Source organism: Mirounga angustirostris, unplaced genomic scaffold (genome assembly GCF_029215605.1).
Source record: "Mirounga angustirostris isolate CCGP_5_RB_7025 unplaced genomic scaffold, mMirAng1.0.hap1 SCAF_1, whole genome shotgun sequence".
Classification (NCBI taxonomy): domain Eukaryota; kingdom Metazoa; phylum Chordata; class Mammalia; order Carnivora; family Phocidae; genus Mirounga; species Mirounga angustirostris.
The window spans coordinates 80,657,551-80,680,477 of NW_026991709.1; the positions used below are offsets into that span (position 1 = coordinate 80,657,551).

At 38.7% G+C, this 22,927-nt stretch overlaps 1 protein-coding gene across 4 annotated transcripts in view; it reads right to left on the reverse strand.

The window, feature by feature from the left end:
- Nucleotides 1-22,927, reverse strand: part of VPS8 (VPS8 subunit of CORVET complex) — a 252,839-nt gene that overhangs the window by 45,961 nt on the left and 183,951 nt on the right. For all 4 annotated transcript variants that reach the window (XR_010409242.1, XM_054504291.2, XM_054504292.2 and 1 more), the window contains exons 40-44: nt 21,963-22,044; nt 21,520-21,602; nt 11,047-11,127; nt 9,269-9,438; nt 6,873-7,038 (exon numbers count right to left, since the gene is read on the reverse strand). Coding sequence is in view for 3 of the 4 variants with exons in the window: in XM_054504291.2 (XP_054360266.1) it covers nt 6,873-7,038; nt 9,269-9,438; nt 11,047-11,127; nt 21,520-21,602; nt 21,963-22,044 (582 nt within the window). In the remaining variant the exon portion in view is untranslated. The remainder of the gene's footprint in view (nt 1-6,872; nt 7,039-9,268; nt 9,439-11,046; nt 11,128-21,519; nt 21,603-21,962; nt 22,045-22,927) is intronic.

The following is a 22,927-nucleotide window of genomic DNA, read 5'->3' on the forward strand; positions in this document are numbered from 1 at the left end:
TTGGCTCAAGTCATGATCTCAGGGTCCTGGGATCGAGCCCCACATTGGGCTCCATGCTCAGTGTGGAGTCTGCTTGAGGATTCTCTCTCCCTCACCCTCTGCCCCTTCTCCCACTCACGTGTTCTCTAAAATAAATAAATCTTAAAAAAAAAAAAAGTGTTAGCTTAATACCAGCTCTCAAGAATTCTAAGCCCCGTTAATAATGTAATGTTAAAACTACAATCTAGTAAATCTTCAATTATGTTTCCTTGAATTTATAGCATGTTGCCTGTTGATCAACAATCATTTAAAAAATGAATAGCAAGTTAATTTCTTCTCTTGCTCATCAGTGCCAATGAAGATGGTTATTTACTACTATAAATTTAATAAAGGGTAAGCAAAGAAAATTTAATAATCCAAGAAAACTATTACATTATATTATATAGTATATGGGAATAACATTTGTTGAGAAAATACAGTAGAATTATAAGTACTTCAATTGAAATTAATTTCTCCAGTGTAGTTCATCTGTGGGTAATACGTACTGAAAGCAAACTAGAGAATCAGATAGACTTGCAAGATCTATTTATGGATCTAAACATTTCAGATTGAGCTGTTGTAAACCTGAGGCAAGGAGAGGAGATACGGAAAGAAAGAAACTTGAGTCATTTTTCCCACTCATAAGGAATAAAAGTAGTTATTCCAGAGGAGAGCAGGCTTTCTGGGGGAATTATCTCCCATCATGTCTGTGTAGACATGCTGTTGGGAGGCAACTAATATGTCAGAGTTATTGTGTGTATATATATATATATATATACACACACACACACACACACACACACACACACATATACTGACTAGTTGTGCAAAACAGAAATAAGGTAAGGAGCAGCAAGAAGACAAGATTCATCCACCCAAACCACAGTTTTGAGGGTAACTGTTGCATCTTGTTGAGCTGGAGTCAGAAACTGAAAAAATCATCAAAAGTCTTGGAAAAGAATGAAACAAAAAGCGATTTGACTGAAGGATCATGTTACAGAGGCAGTGAGAAGGTTCAAATGCACTCAGTATCTCCTGGGAGTAGAGAGCAACGACTGGGAGCTGATAGGCAATCTCAGCTTGATTTTGTTTTCCTCCATGCACTGGCTAGGAACTTAATGACCATGGTTGATAGATTTTTTCAAGGAAATTAAGTGAACAAAGGAGAACTTTCTTTTTCTTTCTTTTTTAAAGATTTTATTTATTTGAGAGAGAGCGTATGCTCTGTGGGGGAGGGGCAGAGGGAGAGGGAGCAGCAGATTCCCCACTGAGCAGGGAGCCCGATGTGGGGCTCAATCCCAAGACCCTGCGATCATGACCTGAGCTGAAGGCAGATGCTTAACCCACTGAGCCACCCAGGTGCCCCAAAGTAGAACTTCCATGAAATAAAATTTAATAAAAGCCATCATATACAAAATCAGTATTTTCATTTAAAAATTTTTTATAATTAAAAATGGAATGGCTCACACATGGTAAGAAATCTTAATTAGCACAGCCAATATGGTATGGATGTATTTTAAACATCAGTCTTACCAGGTTTCAATAAAGCCAGATGCTAAAAACAAAAAAGGCTAGAGGCAGGAAACCTCGGGGTGATGATGGTCCTATACAAACTGTGTTCAAACACTGGCCTCCCTTCTCTGAGCTACACAGAGTTCCTTCAGCTGTAAAATAGGGGACGTATCACCCTCATAAAATTGTGAAGATTAGCATAAACACATCTACAGCATATACTTGATAAATTTCATTTTCTCTTTCCTTCTTGCGTTACCAATCCACCAGATCTTTTTACAATGTTTTAGTAACAAAAATAAGAGACACAGACAGCTAGAAGAAAATCATACTTCATATGATTCGAGAATCACTGCTTCATTACTAGGAAGTATCAAAGATTTCCAAGAGGATCTGACCAGTAATCTTACTGGAGTTTCCTAAACAATGAGATGGTTGAGTCATCTCTCCTCCCTTCCCAGAATGGGACAGCCTCAGATAGCTTCAGAAATAAAGTTGCCTTTGACATGTAGGTCCAATTTCAAGATAATTCTCCTTTTCTAGGTGCTCTGAGATAAGGCAGGCAGAAAGTCAGTGAAATAGGTTACTGTCTTTCTTCGCTGTATGAGGTGTGGGGATGTGGGTATAAGGCAACCAGTGTAGTATAAATGGCTTCAAAATTCCAACACCCATTTAGGAACAAATTCTCAGCCAAACACAGAATAAGAAAGAACTTCCTAAAACACGATATAAAGGTTACACATATAAAGTCTATGATTAACATCACACATTGGACACTTGCCCCCAAGATCAATAACAAGGCAAAGAGGTTTATTCTCACCATTCTTACTCAACACTACACCGAAGGTCAATGCAATAAGGCAAAAAATAAAAGGCATAAGATTGAAAAGGAAGAAATAAAAGTCTTTATTTGCATATGATATGATTGTCTATGTAGAAAATCCAAGTTAGTAAGAAAAATACTAGTACTAACTAGTAAGCTTTATAAGGTCACTGGTCACTGGATACAAGGTCAATATACAAAAATAGTTGCATTTCTATATTCTATCAGTGAACAATTAGAAAGTAAAATATAAAACAGTAAAATATGTAATACATCAAAGGTCATTACATACTTAGAAATAAATCTGAGAAACAAAAGAGGTAAGATTTACATGCCCCAAACTAGAAAACACTGGTGAAATAAACAAAAAAAGATTGAAATAAATTGATAGATATACCGTGTTGATGGACTGGAAGACTCAATATTGTTAAAATATCAACTCTCCCCAAACTGATCAATCAATAGATCTAACACAATCCTAATAAAGCATGACTTTTTTTGTAGAAATTGACAAGCTGATTTTAAAATTTATATGGAAAAGGAATTAGAATAGCCAAATGTTAGTAAGAAGAACAAAGTTGGAGGACTCATACTACCTGATATTCACATTTACTATAAAACCACAGTATTGGAGAAAGGATAGACATATAGACCACTGGAAGAACAGAAAGTCAAGAAATAGACCTACACATACACAGTCAAAGGCAATTCAATGGATATCCACATGCAAAAGAATGAACTCCAATCCTTATCTTGTATCCTATTAAAAATGAACTCAAAATGGGTCTGTTTGCCAGGGATTGAGAGCGGAGGAAAGGTTGACTACAAAGAGATATGGGAGACGTTTGAGAGTAGGTGATAATACTATATCTTGATTGTAAAGGTGACTGTCAAAACTCATGGAAGGTAAATTTTACTGTTTGTAAAGTATGTATTAAAGTATGTAATTACATGCATAAAACATAATTTTATTTTTTTAAAAAGGAAAAAAAGGTCTATTTTAGCTGCTCAGGACTATCTAGAAAGCAAGATTTAATTGATAATATCCAAGCAATCATACGCACACAATCACAAGTTGGTTTATGAATAGGCTATAACTGAAAGAGGAAAAAAAACTGAAATGCCCCAAGATGTGATTTAAGAATTTGCATAAATAATGGTTTCCCCATCAGCATTCGGATTCAGCTTGGAAACATGCTGGAAATCACAAGACCTGTCTTTCCTTCCCTAAATGCAAACAAGGAAGCATTTCGGATGACTACTTAATAAAATTTTCAATCTGGAAACCACACTGAACATCTTTACCTGTAATGTCCTGCCAAAGTCTCTAAATTCAACAATGAATTCTCTTATTCCCAAGTCTGTTCTTTGATTATTGCTTCCTATCTCAGTAAATGGTACCATCATCCATCAGTTGTTGAAGTAAGAAATCTGGGTACTATTTTTGACTCCTCCCTTTGTCTTACCTGCCCCATCCAACAAATTTATTTATCACCAAGTCCTAATAATTCTCTCTCTCAATTAAATGCAGTGAAGCAGAAAAGAACATGCAACTGGAAGGTGAATGTGACTGGATGAGAGGGTGAAAAGGGAGTGGTCTGAGATGCAGGTGGTGAGGCAGGGACCATATTAATTATTCTGATGTTTGTGTGCATCTCAAACACATCTCAAATATGTAGTAGTTTCTCCATCCCAACTTCTATCATTCTAGTACAAGTTACCACTTCTTTCCTCTAAATTGCTTCACTATTCTTGGGTCTCCCAACATCCGTTCTTACTTCCTTTTCAATTCACTTTCTACACTGCAGTTAGAGTGTTCTAAGAATACTGCTCTGGAAAAAAATGCTACTCTGATCAGATATTATTCCTTCCTTAAAACCCCTCAATATCCTGTTTCTTTTTTTGTTTTTTAAAAGATTTTATTTATTTGATAGAGAGACAGAGAGAGAAAGCAAGTACAAGCAGGGGGAGCTGCAGAGATGAGGGAGAAGCCAGCTCCCCACCGAGCAGGGAGCCCTACATGGGGCTTGATCCCAGGACCCTGGGGTCATGACCTGAGTCGAAGGCAGACACTTAACCAACCGAGCCACCCAGGTGCACCATATCGTCCTTGTTTCTCTGGTACAATCATCAGAGTAATTAATATGATTCCTGTTTACCACAGCAGCCTCACCTCATACCACTCACTCTCTCATATTGTTGGTCCAGTCATGCTCAATGTCTATCTTCACAGCAGAGATTCTATGTTTTGTTCTACCTATATTGTTCCCTTGGCCTAGAGTATCCCTCATTCTACCTACCATTGCACCTAAATCTGTCTAGCTTACTTTCCTTTTTCCTTCAGGGACAGCTAACATGGCACTTCCAGGAAGCCTTCCATAATTTCCCATGTTGATTAAGTCTACTCATTATCTGCTCTTACAGCATAGTTCATCTGCAAATACTTGTGGCATAATAAAAATATATATATATTTGGCCTTTGTCCCTGGTTTCTGGTACATAGCTCCTTAAACTCTTGGAATCTCTGGAGTGATAAGAGTGCCTTCTATATACTAATGGGATGACTGGTTATCTCTGGACCCCTAGATAGCTTCAGGTTGTGGGTTAGTCACTACAAAGATCAGGCCATGCTTAGAGGGTGGGAACTTTCAGCTCTACCATCCCCTGTCCTGCCCCCCGATCCCCAACTTCTGGGGAGGGGAGAAGGGCTAGAGATTGAGTTTAATCACCAATGGCCAATGATTTAATCAATCATGCCTACATAATGAGACCTCTACAGAAACCCTGAAATGGCCAGGTTCAAGGAGATTTTGAGTTGGGGAACACACTGAGGTACTGCGGAGGTAGTGTGCTGGGAGAGGACATGGAAGCATCCTTCTCCTCTCCATACCTTGTCCTGCGCATTTTTTCCATTTGGCTGTTCCTGAGTTGGATCCTTTAATAAACAGGTAAGTGTAAAGCATTTTCCTAAGTTCTAGGAGTTGCTCTAGTGAATTATCAAACTACAGGGGGGTTGATCATGGGAACATCTGAATCTGTCAAGTCAGCAAGAAGGTTGGGTAACTGGGGCATCCCATTTGCAACTGGTGTTTGAAGTGAGAGTAGTCTTGTGTGAATGAATCCTTAAACCTTTGGAATCTGATGCCAGCTCCTGGTAGTTAGTGTCAGAAGTGAATTATTGGACACCTAGCTGGTGTCCAGAGTATTGACAGAATTAGTGTCAGACCTGGTGTTGGAAAAGTTGCCACATATTTGGTGTCAGAAAGAACCTGTGTTTGTAACTTCACTGGTTACATACTCCACAAGACAAAATGTCTTGTCTACCACTGGACCCCAGCACTTGGCACAGTGCCTGGCAAACTGTGCCATACACACTGGATGAACAGAAACGAATGCCTACCACCAGAGTATAAAAATTCTGAACTGTTATCTGGGAGAAGCTAAGCCAGAGTTTTTTTCTGGGTCTGCTTCTTTTTTTTTTTTTTAAAGATTTTATTTATTTATTTGACACAGAGAGACACAGCGAGAGAGGGAACACAAGCAGGGGGAGTGGGAGAGGGAGAAGCAGGCTCCTGGCCGAGCAGGGAGCCCGATGCGGGACTTGATCCCAGGACCCTGGGATCATGACCTGAGCCGAGGGCAGACGCTTAACGACTGAACCACCCAGGTGCCCCTCTGGGTCTGCTTCTAAAACAGCACTGAAAGCTGATGAAACAGAGAGAAAATCAACAGGTTCAACTTTTCACGAAGTGATGTTAAGGCCAACTACAGGATAGGGGGCACAGAGGAAGGAGCAAAAACAGCAAATGTGACACCTCTTCTCACTCTGAAGAGGAGACGAATCGAGAACAGAATAATGATCAAGTCATGGCAGCTAGCAATAGCTCCTCCTTCACACTGGGCCCCTCGTGTTGTCAAGTTCTGCTCTCCCAGAAGTTAAGCAGGAGAGTTCAACCGCTCTACTGCCTGCTTAAGAAGAAGAAAAGAGAGGCTGTAAAATGAACAGAAGTTGTATCTACTCCATTAGTCAGATTCCAAAGGCAGTGAAAATTTCGCAAATGAACACTACTGCATGCCGTTCTCTGAAGAAAGGTACCCAGCTGAGGAAACCATGCACAGAGCCTGTGTGTACTTCCCTTGTCCACTGGCCCCACTTCAGGGTGACAGCTCCGCACTCTTCAGCACACAGACACTGTGAGGACTACAGCATTTGTACTTGCTGACCGCCTACTCGGTCAAAGGGTCTTCAGCCAACTCATGGGTGTACATCCCCTCTGTTCAACTAGATCTTAAGCTTTTGAAGGGCAGGAAATGTCTTCTCTTGCTCCTAAATCCCTGTTTTTCAATGTGGGGTAAAGAGGAGAAGCTCTTCAAATACTGAACTGGGCTGAACAGGAGAGGTCATGCACTGGATACCCATTAGGTAAATTTGTGGAGGCCTACAAGAAAAATGGGGCCAGGCCTGAAAGACACTGGTAAGAAAAGACTAACTCCGTGTTGCCATGAAAACAAGTCTTACCTGGGATGGGGCTGTCTTTCCCGTTTTAATTTCAGATGAATTTTCACTTAATTTCCCCACTTTGTTACTTGAGCTGCATTTGTAGCATGTCCATCTCGTCTGCCCCTCAGTCTCTATGGTGCACTCTTTGTTTTGCAGACAGAATGAGTGATACAAATGGCCACAGCTGCAAAATGAAGGCAACCAATTTGCACTTTCCTCATCATAAAATCCACAAACATATGCTATGTTAGAGTGTATTTATAAGTGATAAAGATTTCCAATAAGCTGGAACGCACTGACTGTTATACAGTTAGGAAGAAAGGAAATTTACTTTTTGCTGTCCTCTCTTTTAAAATCCGGACACACATATTTGTACACTCAAGTTGTCAGTAGGAACAGAATCACAGTACTCTGACTGCAAACCACCTGGGAGATGACTTGAACTTCTGTTCATTTCTCAAACTATGAAATATTTTTAGATAGTATAAAAACGCAATTGGGGAAAATCATAATGATTTAAGTAGCTTGATGACAACATGAGTGGTCTGTCTCATCAAATCCAAGGCAACAGTTGTGATTTGATTAAGTATTTATGAAAATGTCAGTACTACATTAAATTCTTACACTATTCATAAGAAGAAATTCCCTGCTGATTACGAAATGAGCCTCCCAGAACTGAGTGTTGAATATAATTCTCAATCATCTATACGGATTCCTCCTCACTTCTCCAACCTGAAATGTTGGACCACCTCAGAAGTCAATTCTTTTCTATAGTCTTTCTCTACTCTTTCTCTTCTACAGCTATGCTTTGCTCCTTTGGTGATTACTTCTGGTTCCATAGCTTCACGATACCACCTACATGCAGATGGGATGTCTTATAGGCAACAGGTGTGTCAAACCAAATTCTTGATTTCCATCCTGCTCTACTCCCACTGCATGGCTCTCATCCAACCTTCCACATCTCAATAAAAAACAACCACATTCTTCCAGTTTCTGAGACCAAAAACTTTGGCATCATCCTTGACCATTCTCTTGCACACCTCACATCCAATCTATAAACAAATCTTATCAGCTCTACCTTCAAAATATATCCAGAATCCTACCATATCTTACTTCATTACTACCACCTTGGGCCATCTCTCACTTGGATTACTGCAACAACTTAACTGGTCTCCCTCCTTTCACTGTTGACCTTCTGTAGTCCATTCTCAACATATCAAAGTGATCCTTAAGACATAGGCCAAATCATATCAAACCTATTCTCAACCATCCAATGGCTTCTTATCTCAGAGTAGAACTTTTAACTCTTTATAATGACCCAGTTCCTATGTGATTTGGCCTGTTCTTCCTCTGAAGCCATTTCTTATCATCTTCCCTTTCCTTCACTCTGCTCTGTCAACACAAGCCTACCCACTCACTACTCCTCAAGTTCACCGATATGCTCCAGCTTCATGGTTTCTGCACTTGCTGATTCTCTGCCTGGGGCACTCTCTCCCTGATACTGCATGGCCACTTCCCTTCCGTCTTTATTCAAATGTCACTAAACTAGTGAGGCGTTCCCTAATTATTCTTTCGAAATTAGTAGCTCCCAACATTCCTTTACACCATATTTTATTTTATTCCAGGTGATTATTACATTTTTATTAATTTTTAAATTGTCTGTTAAGTCACCGTATCAGTGATGCTTTCCCTGATCACTCTATATAAACATATCTTCCCCCACCAAACACTGTTCTCATTTAACATGTCTTATTTTTTTCCACCATAGTCACCAGCAGGCATTTTACTTGTTTGTCTGTCCCCACTACTAGGAGGTAAACTCCATGAGAACAGATCCTTTGTTCTGTTCGTACTGTACCCTATCCCTTTGACCAGTGCCTGGCATACAGTATGAGCTCAATAAATATGTGCTGAATGAGTGGACTCTGTGTGATGAGAACTTCTTCCCTTTCCAACCATCAAATCTACCAATCTTCCTATGTCTATAATAATAGAAGTTAAAACACTTACATAATGCTTACTATATGTCAGCATGATTACAGATGTCTTATGTAATTTATTTCCTTTAATCTTCACAAAACCCTAAGGAAAAGGTATCATTATTATCCCAATTTACAGATGAGGAAACTAAGATGTAAAGAGATGAAATAACATGTCCAAAGTCTCACAGGAAGTAAGTGGTAGAATCAGGATTTGAACTCAAAAAGTTTGGCTCCAGAGTCCATCTTCTACTGTCTCCACCCATACAGTCTCCCAACCCCTACAAAGAATGTTAAGGTCTCTGACAGGAACTTTGCCTTGTTTTGTTCACTGCTAGAATGATTGCCTAGGGCTGTGTATCCATGTGTATCCCTGCCTGGTAATAACATACATGTCACACACCATATGTATAACATTTCCTTTCTCTTGCTTACCTAAAGACAATGATTTCATCAGCCATTTCTTGGCGTCTCTTGTACTGCTGCAAACATATAGAGCAGTAATCCTGCTTGGGATTCAGTCCTCTGGTGACTGAAGCTCTCAGGTTACACAATGACCAATGGAGATCTTGGTTTAGAAGGCTAGTAGTTGTTTCCAGCAGGGTCTATGAAAGACCAAAACAACAAACACACACACACACACAAATGGTTTATTAAGTGAAAGAGACAGAGGGGGTGAGGGAGGAATAGCACTGTTGAGTTTTCAGCCACAAACAATTGAAGTTAGAATATACTATGAAGGCACACCACTGATAAAACAAACACCAAATACTCCCAAACTTAAGTGGTTAACTTTGCTGTGCAAGTAATGGCAACTGCCTACATTAAGATTCTCAAAATACTTATTAAAAGGCTGTTATTAGTTTCTACTGAGCAACGTGTGCTCTGCCATTCTGTGGCTTAATTCAGTACTGATGGCTTTCGAATGACTAGATAAAGCCAAACCTATTTATTTATTACATTTCTATACTAAGTTCCCTCTGAATGACTCAAAGCGTTAATAAACAACCAAAAAATCCCATTTTTTTGTTTGCTTTTTGTTTTTAATAGAAACTGCATCTGTGGCAATATTTCAAATAACCTTTCACTGAAAAAGCTAATGGCCATCACTCAGTTTTCATCTCCCTTGGGCAGAGAGATCACATTTTCCTAATCAGCACTTACAAGTCATTTGAATCTACTTAAGACTGTGACATCTGTCAGTAAGCCACATAGAGACATTTTCACAGCTATCACATTAAGTCCTTTTAAGGCTCTGTGTGCTTGTGAAGTATTGTTTTTATACTACCCAATTCTCAACATTCATATATATCATTTAGATGTGCAGTCCCAAATGGGAAGACATACTGCCCATCCTCCTTGCTAGTCCTTTAATTTTATCTGTAATGCAGAATTTTTAGGTCTAACGGTCTTACCACTGCAATTCTTTCCAATCAACCCCATCTTTTCCTCCTCTTCGAAGAGTCTGCAAAAACTTGCTGCCTTGCCCTCAGCTTCCCTTCTGTCAACATGGAGTCCAGGCCTGCAGGGGTGTCTGTTTCACTGGATACACTGAGCAAAACTGTTCTTAAACAGCCTAAGAAAAGCTCTGTCACCCCCAATTTTTCTTTTCTTCTCTTGGATTATTAAGAAAGTAGATACTGTATCTAACATGCCTAAATGGTGCTTTTCCTAGGTGGCTTCATGAGTCACTTTGATGTATACTAAGAAAAAAAATCTGTATACCATGCTGGCTCCTATTGGGAACTAATGCTATAGACAGTTCTGAGTTAAAGGAAAACTAATGACCATTTTTGGTTAGTGGCAACTATCTGCTTCAGAATGTTTAAAAGAAAAGGAATTTTTTTTGGCAATTTTCTATACTCAGGCTGGCTCTTTTCATGGGTTACATCTTTGCGTTAAATTATTTTTCCACAAAGTTTCTTACACTTTTCATTTGGAAAAAAAGAGCTGTTCTGTTGCTAATGAATCAAATAAATGAGTCCAAATTTGATGCATTTCCACATTCTAGAATATCTATGTGTGTGTGTGTGTGTGTGTATACACAGATACACCAAGAGATTTAAAAACTTTTTAAAAAGCATACACTTCAATCTACCAAACTTCCATTAAATAGACAGGAATTTTTGAAGAAAAAGTATAGGTGCAAAGAAAAAAGAAATAGCTTTTTTTTTTTTACCTTAGGACAGCCTTAGAAATAGAAAGTAGCTTACTTGTTCATAGTTAAAGGTATCCAACATTCCCAGAATAAGTCCCTGGATTTCTCCAAGTTTTCCTTTTCCATAAACTGGATCCTAATTAGAAAAAAGTTGCAAAAATTTATAATTCTGTTCTTGGTATTTTAAGATTAATATATAAGTTATCTGGAACGCAGAATACCCAAACATTTTCCCACAGTCACAAAGTATTTTTTCTTCTATGAACCTTTCAGGGGAAATGCATATCGGTTTCCCTCTGGCCATCACGAATATTTTGAAAAGGTAAATAAAATTTAAGTGGTACAAGCCCCTTACTTAACAATCTTTTTTGCAAGTCTCATTAAAGTTCACCCTGGTTTTGTTTCGGCAAGAAGCTTCCTCTCCTTCATATTAAACATCACCTGTCTCTCTCTGCACCCTTATTTATCTGCTACATTAAAACCAACATTCACCTGAATATCAGAACCTGTCCAACAACCCTTCCTGTGACCCACATTGGGCCACCTCCTGGCCCCCATCAACTATATTGCTTCAGTTTAGTAGGAGATAAAACTTCAGTTTAGTAGATTAGTTTCTGGATCCAAGCAGCAGCTTTCAGTTTTCCAAAGCTTTTTTCAATCAAATTACTACTGATAAACAACAGACACCTAGACACCCACTCTCTCCTCCACTGCTTTTCCATTGAGGTATGCCAAGTAACTTGTTTATTATGTACAATTTGGAAAACACTGAAGTGTACAGAAACAAATAATAAAACAGACAAAAAAACCCCCCACAAATCCAGCCACACAGAGATAAACACTATTGATATTCTGATGCACATTTTTTCTAGTCTTGTTTCTGGGAAAGGAGAGAAAGCGTAAGAGAGACAGATGTATTTCTTAGTGTAGAGAATTTGAGTATTTTACATACTTTCATGATAGTATATTGTGAGCAGTATCATCAAATTATTTCCTAACAGCCATAGGGTATGAATCACGTGAAAATACCACGTGTCATTCAATCATTCTCTCTTGTTGGACATTTAAGTTTGCCTCCCCCTTCCCAAATCCCACTCATGACTGTTAAATGCTGGTAGCTGTAAATTTTGGTCTGAATCTCTGATTCTTTCTTTAGAGGAGATTTCTAGAAAGGAAATTACAGATTCAAAGAAGATTATTATGGGTATTGATATATACTGCCAAATTGCTCTACCACAAAGTCGTATTATGCAACTTTTATCTCCATCAGCGTATTTGTGTGCTCATTTTACTGTACCTTTGGCTAGGCTGAGAATTATAATTAAAACGTTGCTAATAACTGAGTATGTCAAGTCTATTACTTTACTCTAATATGAGGTTATGTCTGACATAAGCGACTCTCCCATGCCAAAAAGGGGAGTCCAACTCTACAGCAACGATGAAAATAGCTGCTATTTATATGTGCCATATCATTACATTCCTTCCAGAACATTTATAAATGAAGAAATTCAAGCTCAGAAAGGCTAAGTAAAATTCCCTAAGATCACAGAACTAGTAAGCAGATACACTGGGATTTGAATCTAGGTACTTCAGAAACCATGTATTTTTTTTTTTTAAGATGTATTCATTTTAGAGAATGAGTGAGCACGCAGTGGGGAGGGGCAGAGGGAGAGGGAGAGGGAGAGAGAAATCCATGCAGACTCTGTGCTGAGTCCCCCAACATGGGCCTCGATCCCACAACCCCGAGACCACGACCCGAGCCGAAATCAAAAGTTTGACCCCCAAAGGACTGTGCTACCCAGGCACACCAGAAACCATGCTTTTAATTAACATGTTATATTGGTCTCCCCAGTATAGATACATAAACTGATAAAGTAAATAATAAGCTAATGTTTGCTGGAAAATATGGGTAACATTCTGGTTACTTCTTAGGGAGTGATTGTTATTAAAATCCTGGTGCATTAGGGGCACCTGGGTGGCTCAGTTGGTTAAGCATATGCCTTAGGCTCAGGTCATGATCCTGGGGTCCTAGGATGGAGCCCTTCATTAGGCTCCATGCTCAGCGGAGAGTCTGCTCCTTCCTCTGCCCCCTGCTGCTTATGCATGCTCTCTCTCTCTCTCTCTCAAATAAATAAAATCTTTTTTTAAGACTTTTTTATTTTTTTTATTTTTATTTTTATATTTATTTGAGACAGAGAGAATGAGAGACAGAGCATGAGAGGGAGGAGGGTCAGAGGGAGAAGCAGACTCCCTGCCGAGCAGGGAGCCCGACGCGGGACTCGATCCTGGGACTCCAGGATCATGACCTGAGCCGAAGGCAGTTGCTTAACCAACTGAGCCACCCAGGCGCCCTCAAATAAATAAAATCTTAAAAAAAAAATCTTGGTGCGTTAAAAGTAATTGTGAGTTCAGATGTTTAGACAAGACTGTAAAGCAGGAAAAACATATGAGAGAGGTTCAGAAATATGAGAAGAAATCTTGTCTTCCTGCTCTTATAGCACATAGTCGGAGTATTTACTTCTTTTTCTCTTTTAGACTCTGATGATGGCTCTTGGAAGACTGGGTGAGTAGTTTCTAACCAAGATCAGTTTTTAGTACTTTTCGTTGGTCTAGAGCAGCACAAGATTGTTTGCCATAGGTTCCTGGTCCCTGCTGCTGAGGTTATGCTTGAGAAATGAAAGGCACAGAAAAACTCTGTATTTGTGTACTAATTAACACGTTTACAAGTTTGGATTAAACCATCACTGAAGCTTAATGGGGACATTTTCCGTTTCACAGCTAGAGAATGTGTCACTAAGGTAAAGATACCTGTCAAACATGTACAGACCATTTATAAAGGGCCAGACCTTAGATATCTCAGACTAATCATTTATTAGAAAAACAACTCAGGCCATATACTCACCAGATAATTTTTTCTTTTAATTTTTTTTTTTTTTGCATGGAGATAGATCCTTGTTAATGCTTCTGAATGTAATTATGCTTAATTATGCTTTTGGTCAGCTCTTAATAAATACAGCTATTTCTCAAAGTATCAAGGGACAGTGTAATACCTTTTTATAAAAAGCACATTATATTATCTACTGTAATACGTGCATTCAATACACTAATATAGCTCTAGCACAGAAAAGCTCTGTCATTTGTTTCTGATAAGGATGGTTTGGAGACTAAAAAGGTCTTTAAAAGGTTAAATTCTGGGAAAAGAAAGAAATCTTTATAGGTCATGTCTATATTTGTATCAGTCCATTTCACTTTAATATGCATAATTTAAAGGCAAAATCATGAAAATTACCTCATGCTGGGACAACACATAAATTATAAAGTGCAAAAGGGAGCTCAAGGCTTCTAGCACAGCATGTACACAATCCACTAGCTTTTCAAATTATTTTCCAAAGATGTCAGATTCTTCAGCAATGAATAACTGCTGAGGTTTCTCTTCAACTTATTTGTAAACCATAAAAGAAGCGTACACTTGGGCACTTCACGGAAACCTGGTTTTTAAAAAGCTCTTTAGAAAAAGATGGATGGCCACTTTTCCCTGCTCTTGCTTTCTGGGACCTACTGTAGCATGTATGTGGTTTGTTTTGTAATTAAAATCTTTCCCAATCAAGCATTACTTTAAAATATGAATAATGCCCTCAGTAGGTCAGCATATAAATCATTTGTTTGCTTTAATTTCCTCAGTAAGACAGTCACAAACAGCTTCTCAGAAGCCAAGAATTAACTTTTTGCCATAGAGGAAAGCTCAATAAAAGCAAACTGTGAAGGCAGAATCTATATAACATAAATATGGTCCCTTAAAAACACTCCCAACTAACCTATCATCTACTGTTCATGGAAGAAGGCTGCACAATTCAGGTTCCAAGCATCAGTCTGAATAAATATTTAGAGGTCAAGAAGATCTTTGAGAACCTCCTATCATGAGAACATCTCCTCTGGAAAAACAGTAACTGTCTGAGCAACTGCTCAGTCTAAATAACTGTTACTCCCTCTCTTCTCTCCAGGGGACCTGATAAAGGGAGGTGGATCTGAAATACGCCAGGGCTGATGGTAGGTACAGAAGGCCTAAACTTTGGAGTTGGAAGACCCAGGTTCATGTTCTACCTATGGCCACTTAATAACTGAGTAAGCTAAGGAAAGGTATTTAATGTAGCACTTTCCTCATGAGCAACGTGGGGATCTCACTACTTCCCCAGCTTAATGTACACAGAGGTGAAAGGAGATAAAGAACACAAAAGTGCTTTATGAACTGCTGAGAACTACTGAGGTGATTGAGCCAGCTAATATTTATCGAGTATATACTATGTTCCATGTACTCTGCTGAAACACAGGAAATAATCTAGAAAATATTCTAGCGGAGAACACTTGGCAGTGGACTAATGAAAAAAAACTGATGACAAGGGACAAGATAAAAACAAGAACAAAAACAAAAAACCACCCCAAAACCTAAGAACATAAAAACTCCTGGTTAGAGTAGCTGATAACAGATGTAACAGATCAACTACTTGAAACACATAATCTACCAAAACTCACACAAGGAGAAATAGATAATAAACAGGCCTGGGTCTCTTAACCAAATTGAATCCTTAAGTAATAACATTTCAAAATAGAAGGCATCAGGCCCACATGGTTTCACTGGTTTATTCTACCAAATATTTAGGAAGAAATTATACCAATATCCTACAATCTATTTCAGAAAACAGAAGCAGAGGGAACACTTCCTAACTCATTTGATGAGGCCAGCATTACCCAGACAAAAGCAAAGACAATCTCAATCAAAATGCTGGCGAGTTACTTTGTGGATAGAGACAATATGATTCTACAGTTTATATGGAAAGGCAAAAGACCCCAAATAGCTAACACAATATTGAAGAAGGACAAAGTCAGAGGACTGATACTACCTGATTTTCAGATTTACAAAGCAGCTGCAATAATCAAGATAATGTGGCACTGGCAAAAGACCAAACAAATAGATAACTGGAAAAGAAGAGAGCACTCAGAAATAAACCCCCATAAATATAGTCAACTGAGCAAAGGCTATTCAATGAAGAAAGGAATAGTCTTTTCAACAAACGGTGCTGGAGCTGGAACAACTGGACATCCACATGTAGAAAAAGTACTCTAGACACTGCCCTTATATCTTTCATAAAAATTAAATCAAAATGGATCACAGACCTAAAATGTAAAATGCAGAACTATAAACTTCCAGAACATGGGAAAAAAATCTAAGTGACCTTGGGTTTGATGATGAGTTTTTAGATACAACACTAAATATATAATCCATGAAAAAAGTCTCTGAAAAGTTGGATCTCATTAAAATAAAAAAAAACCCTCCACTTAATGAAAAGACACTGTTGAGAGAATGAAAAGACAAGCTACCAACTGGGAGAAATATGTGCAAAACATATCTGACAAAAACTTGTATAAAAAATATACAAAGAACTCTTAAAACTCAACAATTAAAAAACATAAACAACCCAAATAATGGGGATACACGGATGGCAAGTGAGCACATAAAAAGGTGTTCAAAGTAATTGTTCATTAGGGAACTGCATATTAAAACAGTAAGACCACTACACACCTATTAGAATGGTTAAAATCCAAAACACTGGATTTATGGACATTTGCTTTATAGCCCAAAGAACAGTCTATCTTGGTAAATATTCCATGTACAACTTGAGAAGAATGTGTATTCTGCTGTTATAGTTGATATGTAAATGTCAACTAGGTCAAAGTGGTTAAAATTGTTTGGCAGAAATGTGTTGTCATCTTTATTTTTATTCCTGTCTTTTTTCTCTGGCTGCTTTTAAGCTTTTCTGTTAATACCTGATTTTGAACAACTATGATGTGCCTTGTAGTTTTCCTCATATTGCTCAGGTTTGGGATTATTGATCTGTGTGCTAATAGTTCTCAATAAATCTGAAAAATATTCAGCCAATATTTCTTCAAGTATTTTTTTTTTTTCTGACACCGTTTTCAGGATTCCAAGGACACATATTTTGGGCTGCTTGAAATTGTCCCAGAGTTCACGAATTCTTTTTTTTTTAATTCACTTTTCTCTGTTTCATTTTGCATAGTCTGTATTGCTGGGTTTTCAAATTCACTTATCTTTTCTTCTGCTTTGGTGTCCTTGTCTGCTAATTCTAATATCCAATGTCATATCTGGGCTTCATTTTCCAGCTTTTTCGAATACCTTGTAATTTTTGATTCAGTGTCATATACTATAAATTTTACACTGTTGGGACCCGGATATTTTTGTATTCCTAGGAATATTTTTAATCTTTGTTCCGGGATGCAGTTAAATTACTTGGAAAGTATGATCCTTTCAGGTCTTGCTATTAAGATTTGCAAGGCATGACTGGAGCTATGTGTAGTCTAGGGCCTCTTCCCATTATTGAGTACTTCTGAGTACTCTACCCCATGTTCTGTGCATTATGAGGTCTTCATTCTAGTCTTGCTGTTGGCCCTGTGTGAGTTCAAGTATTATTCCCTCCGAACCTTCCAGGTGGTTCTTTCCTTGGCCTAGCTAGTTTCCTCAGATCAAGCACTTATACTTGAGAGGGGGGCCTTCTGCACATCTCCAGAGTTCTCTTGCCTGGTACTTGCCTGCAAACTCTGGCCACCTCGGTCTCTTGATTCTCAGCTCCATCTCCTCAAAGCAATGAATATGTTGGAAACTGGCTGGGATCCCCCTTCCTGCACTATTGCCTAGAAAGTCTCTCAAGACGTTAAGCTGGGGCAAACATAGGGCTTACCTTGTCTGGTTCCTGTCTCTTAGTTATCAGTGACCTTTATTGCCTGATATCCAGTTTTTTGAAAACATTTCATATACTTTGTCCAATTTTTTGGTTGTTTCAAGCAAGGGGGCAAATCCGGTCTCTGTTACTCTATTTTGGTTCAGAAGTGGAATCCCTCCACCCTTGACTTTTATTCACGCTAAAAATATTTAGTTCCTACCATATGCCAGGTGCCTCTGGGCTAGGTAATGGTGATAGAGTACTAGCAAAGTAAAGTCTTATTCCGAAGGTCCTTCCGTTCTAATGGTAAATAAAAATCGGTAAATAGACCTGATTCTTAAATGTTTCCAAGAACTCCACTTTTAGCCTTCTGCTTTTCTCGCTAATTCGTTTCCTCCTAAAGTTCACCTAGTTTCAAGAACTGAACTACCACTTCCGTGTTGACAACTTCCAAGTCTATGTCTCCACTTTTACCTCTTCCCATAAAGTCCAGTCTCATATTTCCCCACTGCTCATTGTTAGTCACATGAAACATGAGTTCTTATGTTTCCCTACCTCTAAACGACAAAAAGTCAAGTGGATTCTACTAATTTCCAAATCCATCTTCTCCTAGCCGTTCTATGCAACTCGATTAACAAACTTTGAGTACCTATTACATTCTGGGTATTTCTAGGCCTTCCGTCTTGATCCCTTCCAATTTATCCTGTATAACATATTGGCTGAATGATTTTTCTAAAGAGAATCGTCATCCCATCATTCCTCTGCTTAAAATCCTTTGATGAGAATCTCCTAATGTTAAAATTAAATCCGAAGTCCTACCTTATGTTTCACAAAGCAATTAAGAACACAGTCCCTGCCAGTCTCTCAAATTTCAGCTCCGTGACTCACCTTTATTCTTGTCCTATGTTCCAAGCATACTTAACACTTGCAACTCCTCCCAATGTACCATGTTTTACCTCACATTCTTTGTATATATAGTTCACTCTCCTTAGAATAGTCCTATCTCCTTTTTCCCCCTAATTCCTTTAGGCTATTTAAGATTCAGTTCAGACATTTCCTCCTCCAGGAAATCTTCCCAAATTCCCCAGTCTGTTTCAGATATACTTTTATTGGTACTCCTTTGACTAGATATTTTCAGAAACCCAACTCATTCCAACTTATTAAAAAAACACAACTATTGTAAAGATCCTGGGCTGTTTCAAGGATCCAAGCAAAGGAATGCAGGCGAGCCCTTAGAACTACAATGAAGGCCTCAAATGCCATCAGGCATCAAATGCCCCGGCTCCTCTCCCTGCGTCTTGAATCCTCTCCTGGTGCCTTCTCTTCTTCATGCATCTTGTCTGTTCTCCTCTTTGTGTGTCTGCTTTACTTTTCTCCTTCTCTCTGTAACTTTTTTTACTATTTCAGCCACATGATGGAAAAGCAGTCACTGTCAGTTGCTGAACTTTGTACCTTATATAACGTAGAGACCTGAAGAGAGGCTCATTCGTCCCTTTCAAGCCTAGTTCTATAATTTCCTGGAAAAGGCACTGAGTGGCCCTGCTTAGGCCAGTTGCTCACCCTGAGTCAATCTAGTGGAGTCAGGGTCCTGCTGTCAGATGCTGCTCCTGCTGTAATCACATGGCCTGAAAATGCAGGGATAAAGTGGCAATCACCCTATGTGGGGTTCGCAGCAGAGAATCCTTCAGGTGACCACCATTACTTGCTTAGAGCCCAAAGAATAGTTACATCAGAACATTTTCTGTCTCTCATAAAAGCTCTTTTAGGACAAGAGCTAAGCGTTTCATCTATACAGGAAATGACCAAACAGGGTAACATATAATTAATAAACAAATTAGTTAACTCCTCACAAGACCAGGCACTAAAACAACTGAAAAGCTTACACGATGTAATAGGAAAGAGCGTAAGTTAGGAGGTGAGAGACTTCCGTGGTAGCCCGGGTTCTGCCACTAACAGCAGACCAAGTACTAACTTTTCTATACTTCAGTTTGGTCCTTCATCAACAGAAATTTCTGTAGTAGCCCTACCTACCTGAAGAGATTGTTGTGAGCTTCAAATGAGATACTATCTGTGAAAGCACCTTGAAAAAAATAAAAATCTCTATACAAGTATAAGGTAGAGTTATTATTATAGTAATCACAAACATGCAAAAGAGGAATTTAAGAAAGAGCATACCCTCCTGGTTAGCGAGAGTAGAAGGTGGAAGGTACATACCTTTTCTACCACTGAAGGTAGAAAATGCTCAGAATACAATTCAAATGAATGCCAAAAAAAAAAAAAATAAGTGCCAATGTAACTCAAAATAAAGTGAAGATTTTCTAATATCAAAAGCCTTCAAAGTTAGGAGCCTTGAAAAACAAAATTTTTAAAAATCGCGTGCTTTTGGCAAGAGAAAAATCGATTTTTGTTTATTGTAATTTATGTATCAAAGTGTGGTTAAAGCTCAACATAAAGCAAAATGCATACACTGAGAGAGAAGCCACTTTTGACTTTATCATTTTTTCTATACTTGGTAAATTAAAGTATTTCTGCCTTATGGAATTACGACTTTGTATATGATTAAAAACATTATGACTAACATATTCTAAAATGGGTATAAGAGAAGTAGTTTATATCAAAGAACTTTCCACCACATGATAAGGATCAAATGAGAGAGTGCGTGTGCAGATACATAAACTGATGAGAGCCTACGGATGCAGCAGTCTCTATCAGCAAAGGCCCAGACACTTCATACCAGATGCAAGTTGAGTTTGGCAAGTCTTAAAAGAGAGCTGCCAGGGACCTTCTTTTTTTTTTTTTTTTTTTAAGATTTTATTTATTTGACAGAGAGAGACACAGCAAGAGAGAGAGCACAAGCAGGGGGAGCGGCAGGCAGAGGGAGAAGCAGATTCCCCACAGGGCAGGGAGCCCGATGCGAGGCTTGATCCCAGGACCCTGGGATCATGACCTGAGCCGAAGGCAGATGCTTAACGACTGAGCCACCCAGGCGCCCCTGCCAGGAACATTCTTGATGGGAGAAACATCATTTGAGAATTATAAAGACCAGCGGCATCATAGTACTGGTTTTTGGTGGGTTGTTCTGGTTTGGTTGGGGGGTGGGGTGTGTGTGTGTGTGTGTGTGTGTGTGTGTGTCTATGCTGCATAAAATGAAGGAAGACAAAATGGATTCTAAGGATAATTCCTGCTGTTTCCCCAGGAATGTTCACAGATTGTTCGAAAAATATATCTTAGGGTATTTTTAGTGTTCTTTTGATGATGTTGGGAACGTTCCTTTTTGCTGAAGGAAAGAGGCTGAAATGATATTTCCTACAAAGACTGTGGATACAAAGTTGGGTAGAATTTAGAACAGGGGATAAGTGCTGGGCATAAAAAATTTTTTTATGATGAGTTGGAAAACCTAAGTTACAACCAATGATTAAGAAATGCCTATATTAATGTGTAGGTTATCTTTTTTTTAATCTAAAAAAGCACAATTAGCTGGAAATAAATGGTGGTTCTCTCCCAGTTAGCACATGAACAGGAAGCCTGTATATCTGAATCCCCAGATGCCAGGGAACTCGTGAAGGCTGCACATCCTCACAGAAGGTCGCCAGTGTGTGCCAGGCAAACCCACACTCCTGGAGCACCAGGAAAGGCTCAAGGAAGACGGTCATAAGTTAGATAGTCAGCAAGGTCAAAACTCAGCTGCGTTACTCTAGAGACCCATTTGAACATTAGCTTAATTTGTTATTTAAGCATAACTAGAATATTAGTTGAAACTGATCAACATTGAATTTTCTCCCCTTTTAACTCACCTGTAAGATTCTTTGCAAGATTGATGGGAGGGCAATAAATGCAGCCATGCTGTTTAGAACTTGCATGGTCAAAGATTTCAGAGCTGTTAAAATAATAAAATGTTAATATTAAGGTTAGTTTAAAATAAGAGGTTTTGGTTTTCCCTATAAGTCAGTGGAAAATAGTGGATTTATATAAAAGCTTCCTAGAAACTTAGCTAACCAGGGCCAGTTGGATATTTTAAAGGTAACTGCTGATAAGTAACAAAGCTACTATTACTCAAGACAAATGACAGAATTGGTGCCATAGAAAGAACTAAACATAAAAGGTGAGATTAACACTATACTATGATTGCATTAAGAAAAACAGTAAGACTATGATACTGGGAGAAGGTATCATAGTGAAAATTTTTCACAGATAAAAACAGGTGATGGTATAGGCGGACTCTGATGAATGTAATTACCGTCAGGGTGTAGATGAGGTGCAGCTGAACCAGACAGCTTCTGAGGGGCCATCATTGCCTCCAACAATGGAAACCAAAGGGCCTATAATGTCAGAGGAAACCAAAGCGCTCTGTTATTTTTAAGATTAACATCAGCATAGTGTTTTACAGGTTGAGATGTACCTCTCACATACATTTGTTTATAAACCTTTTAAAAAGAAAAGATAGAACACTTGACTGCGAAGAGACAAGACAGTAAGAAGCAATGACCACAGCTAGAACAGGTTCTTTACCACACGCCTTGGGAAAATAAAGAAACTGAAATAAGTCTAGACCTTGGAACTGCAACCTTCTGTGCTTCAGGAGAAGGCCTGTTCTGATATACCATGCTATATGCACACCACTGACCAAGTCTAAGTGACCCCTTGTACTGCAGGAGAGGACAGAGGACCACCTGCCCCCTCTGCTACCTTACCCCCCCATTTCTCTTCAGCCACATCAAGCAACAGAAATGAATAAAGGCTGTCCAAAGTTTTGTCCTCTACAAGCACTGTTCTGTATTTCCTTCATAGACCCAGAAGTAGAAGTTAACGTTATTTCAATGAACATTTCCAACCACATCAGGAGATAAATTAATAGACCCACCATTTATTTATTCTTATTATGTTGGGTCCTCAATTAAATGATTTACACACAGTTTCTCATTTCAATCTCGTAACAGCCTTGTACAATAAGAATGATCTTCACTTGAGATAAGAAACTGAAGTTTAGAAAAGTAATTTGCCAAAGATCGTACTACCAGTACACTGGTACTCTGGCTCCAAATTCTGTGCTCTTCCTTTTTTTGGGGGGGGGGGGGGGATCTTTAATCAAAAATCAAACTAATACATTTTAAACTTTCAAACATGGTTTCTTGTTGGACAATCATTTACAAAGGCCTTAACTCTATGTCTTGAGAGGAATCTATTCCTGTGAACATGTGGGAG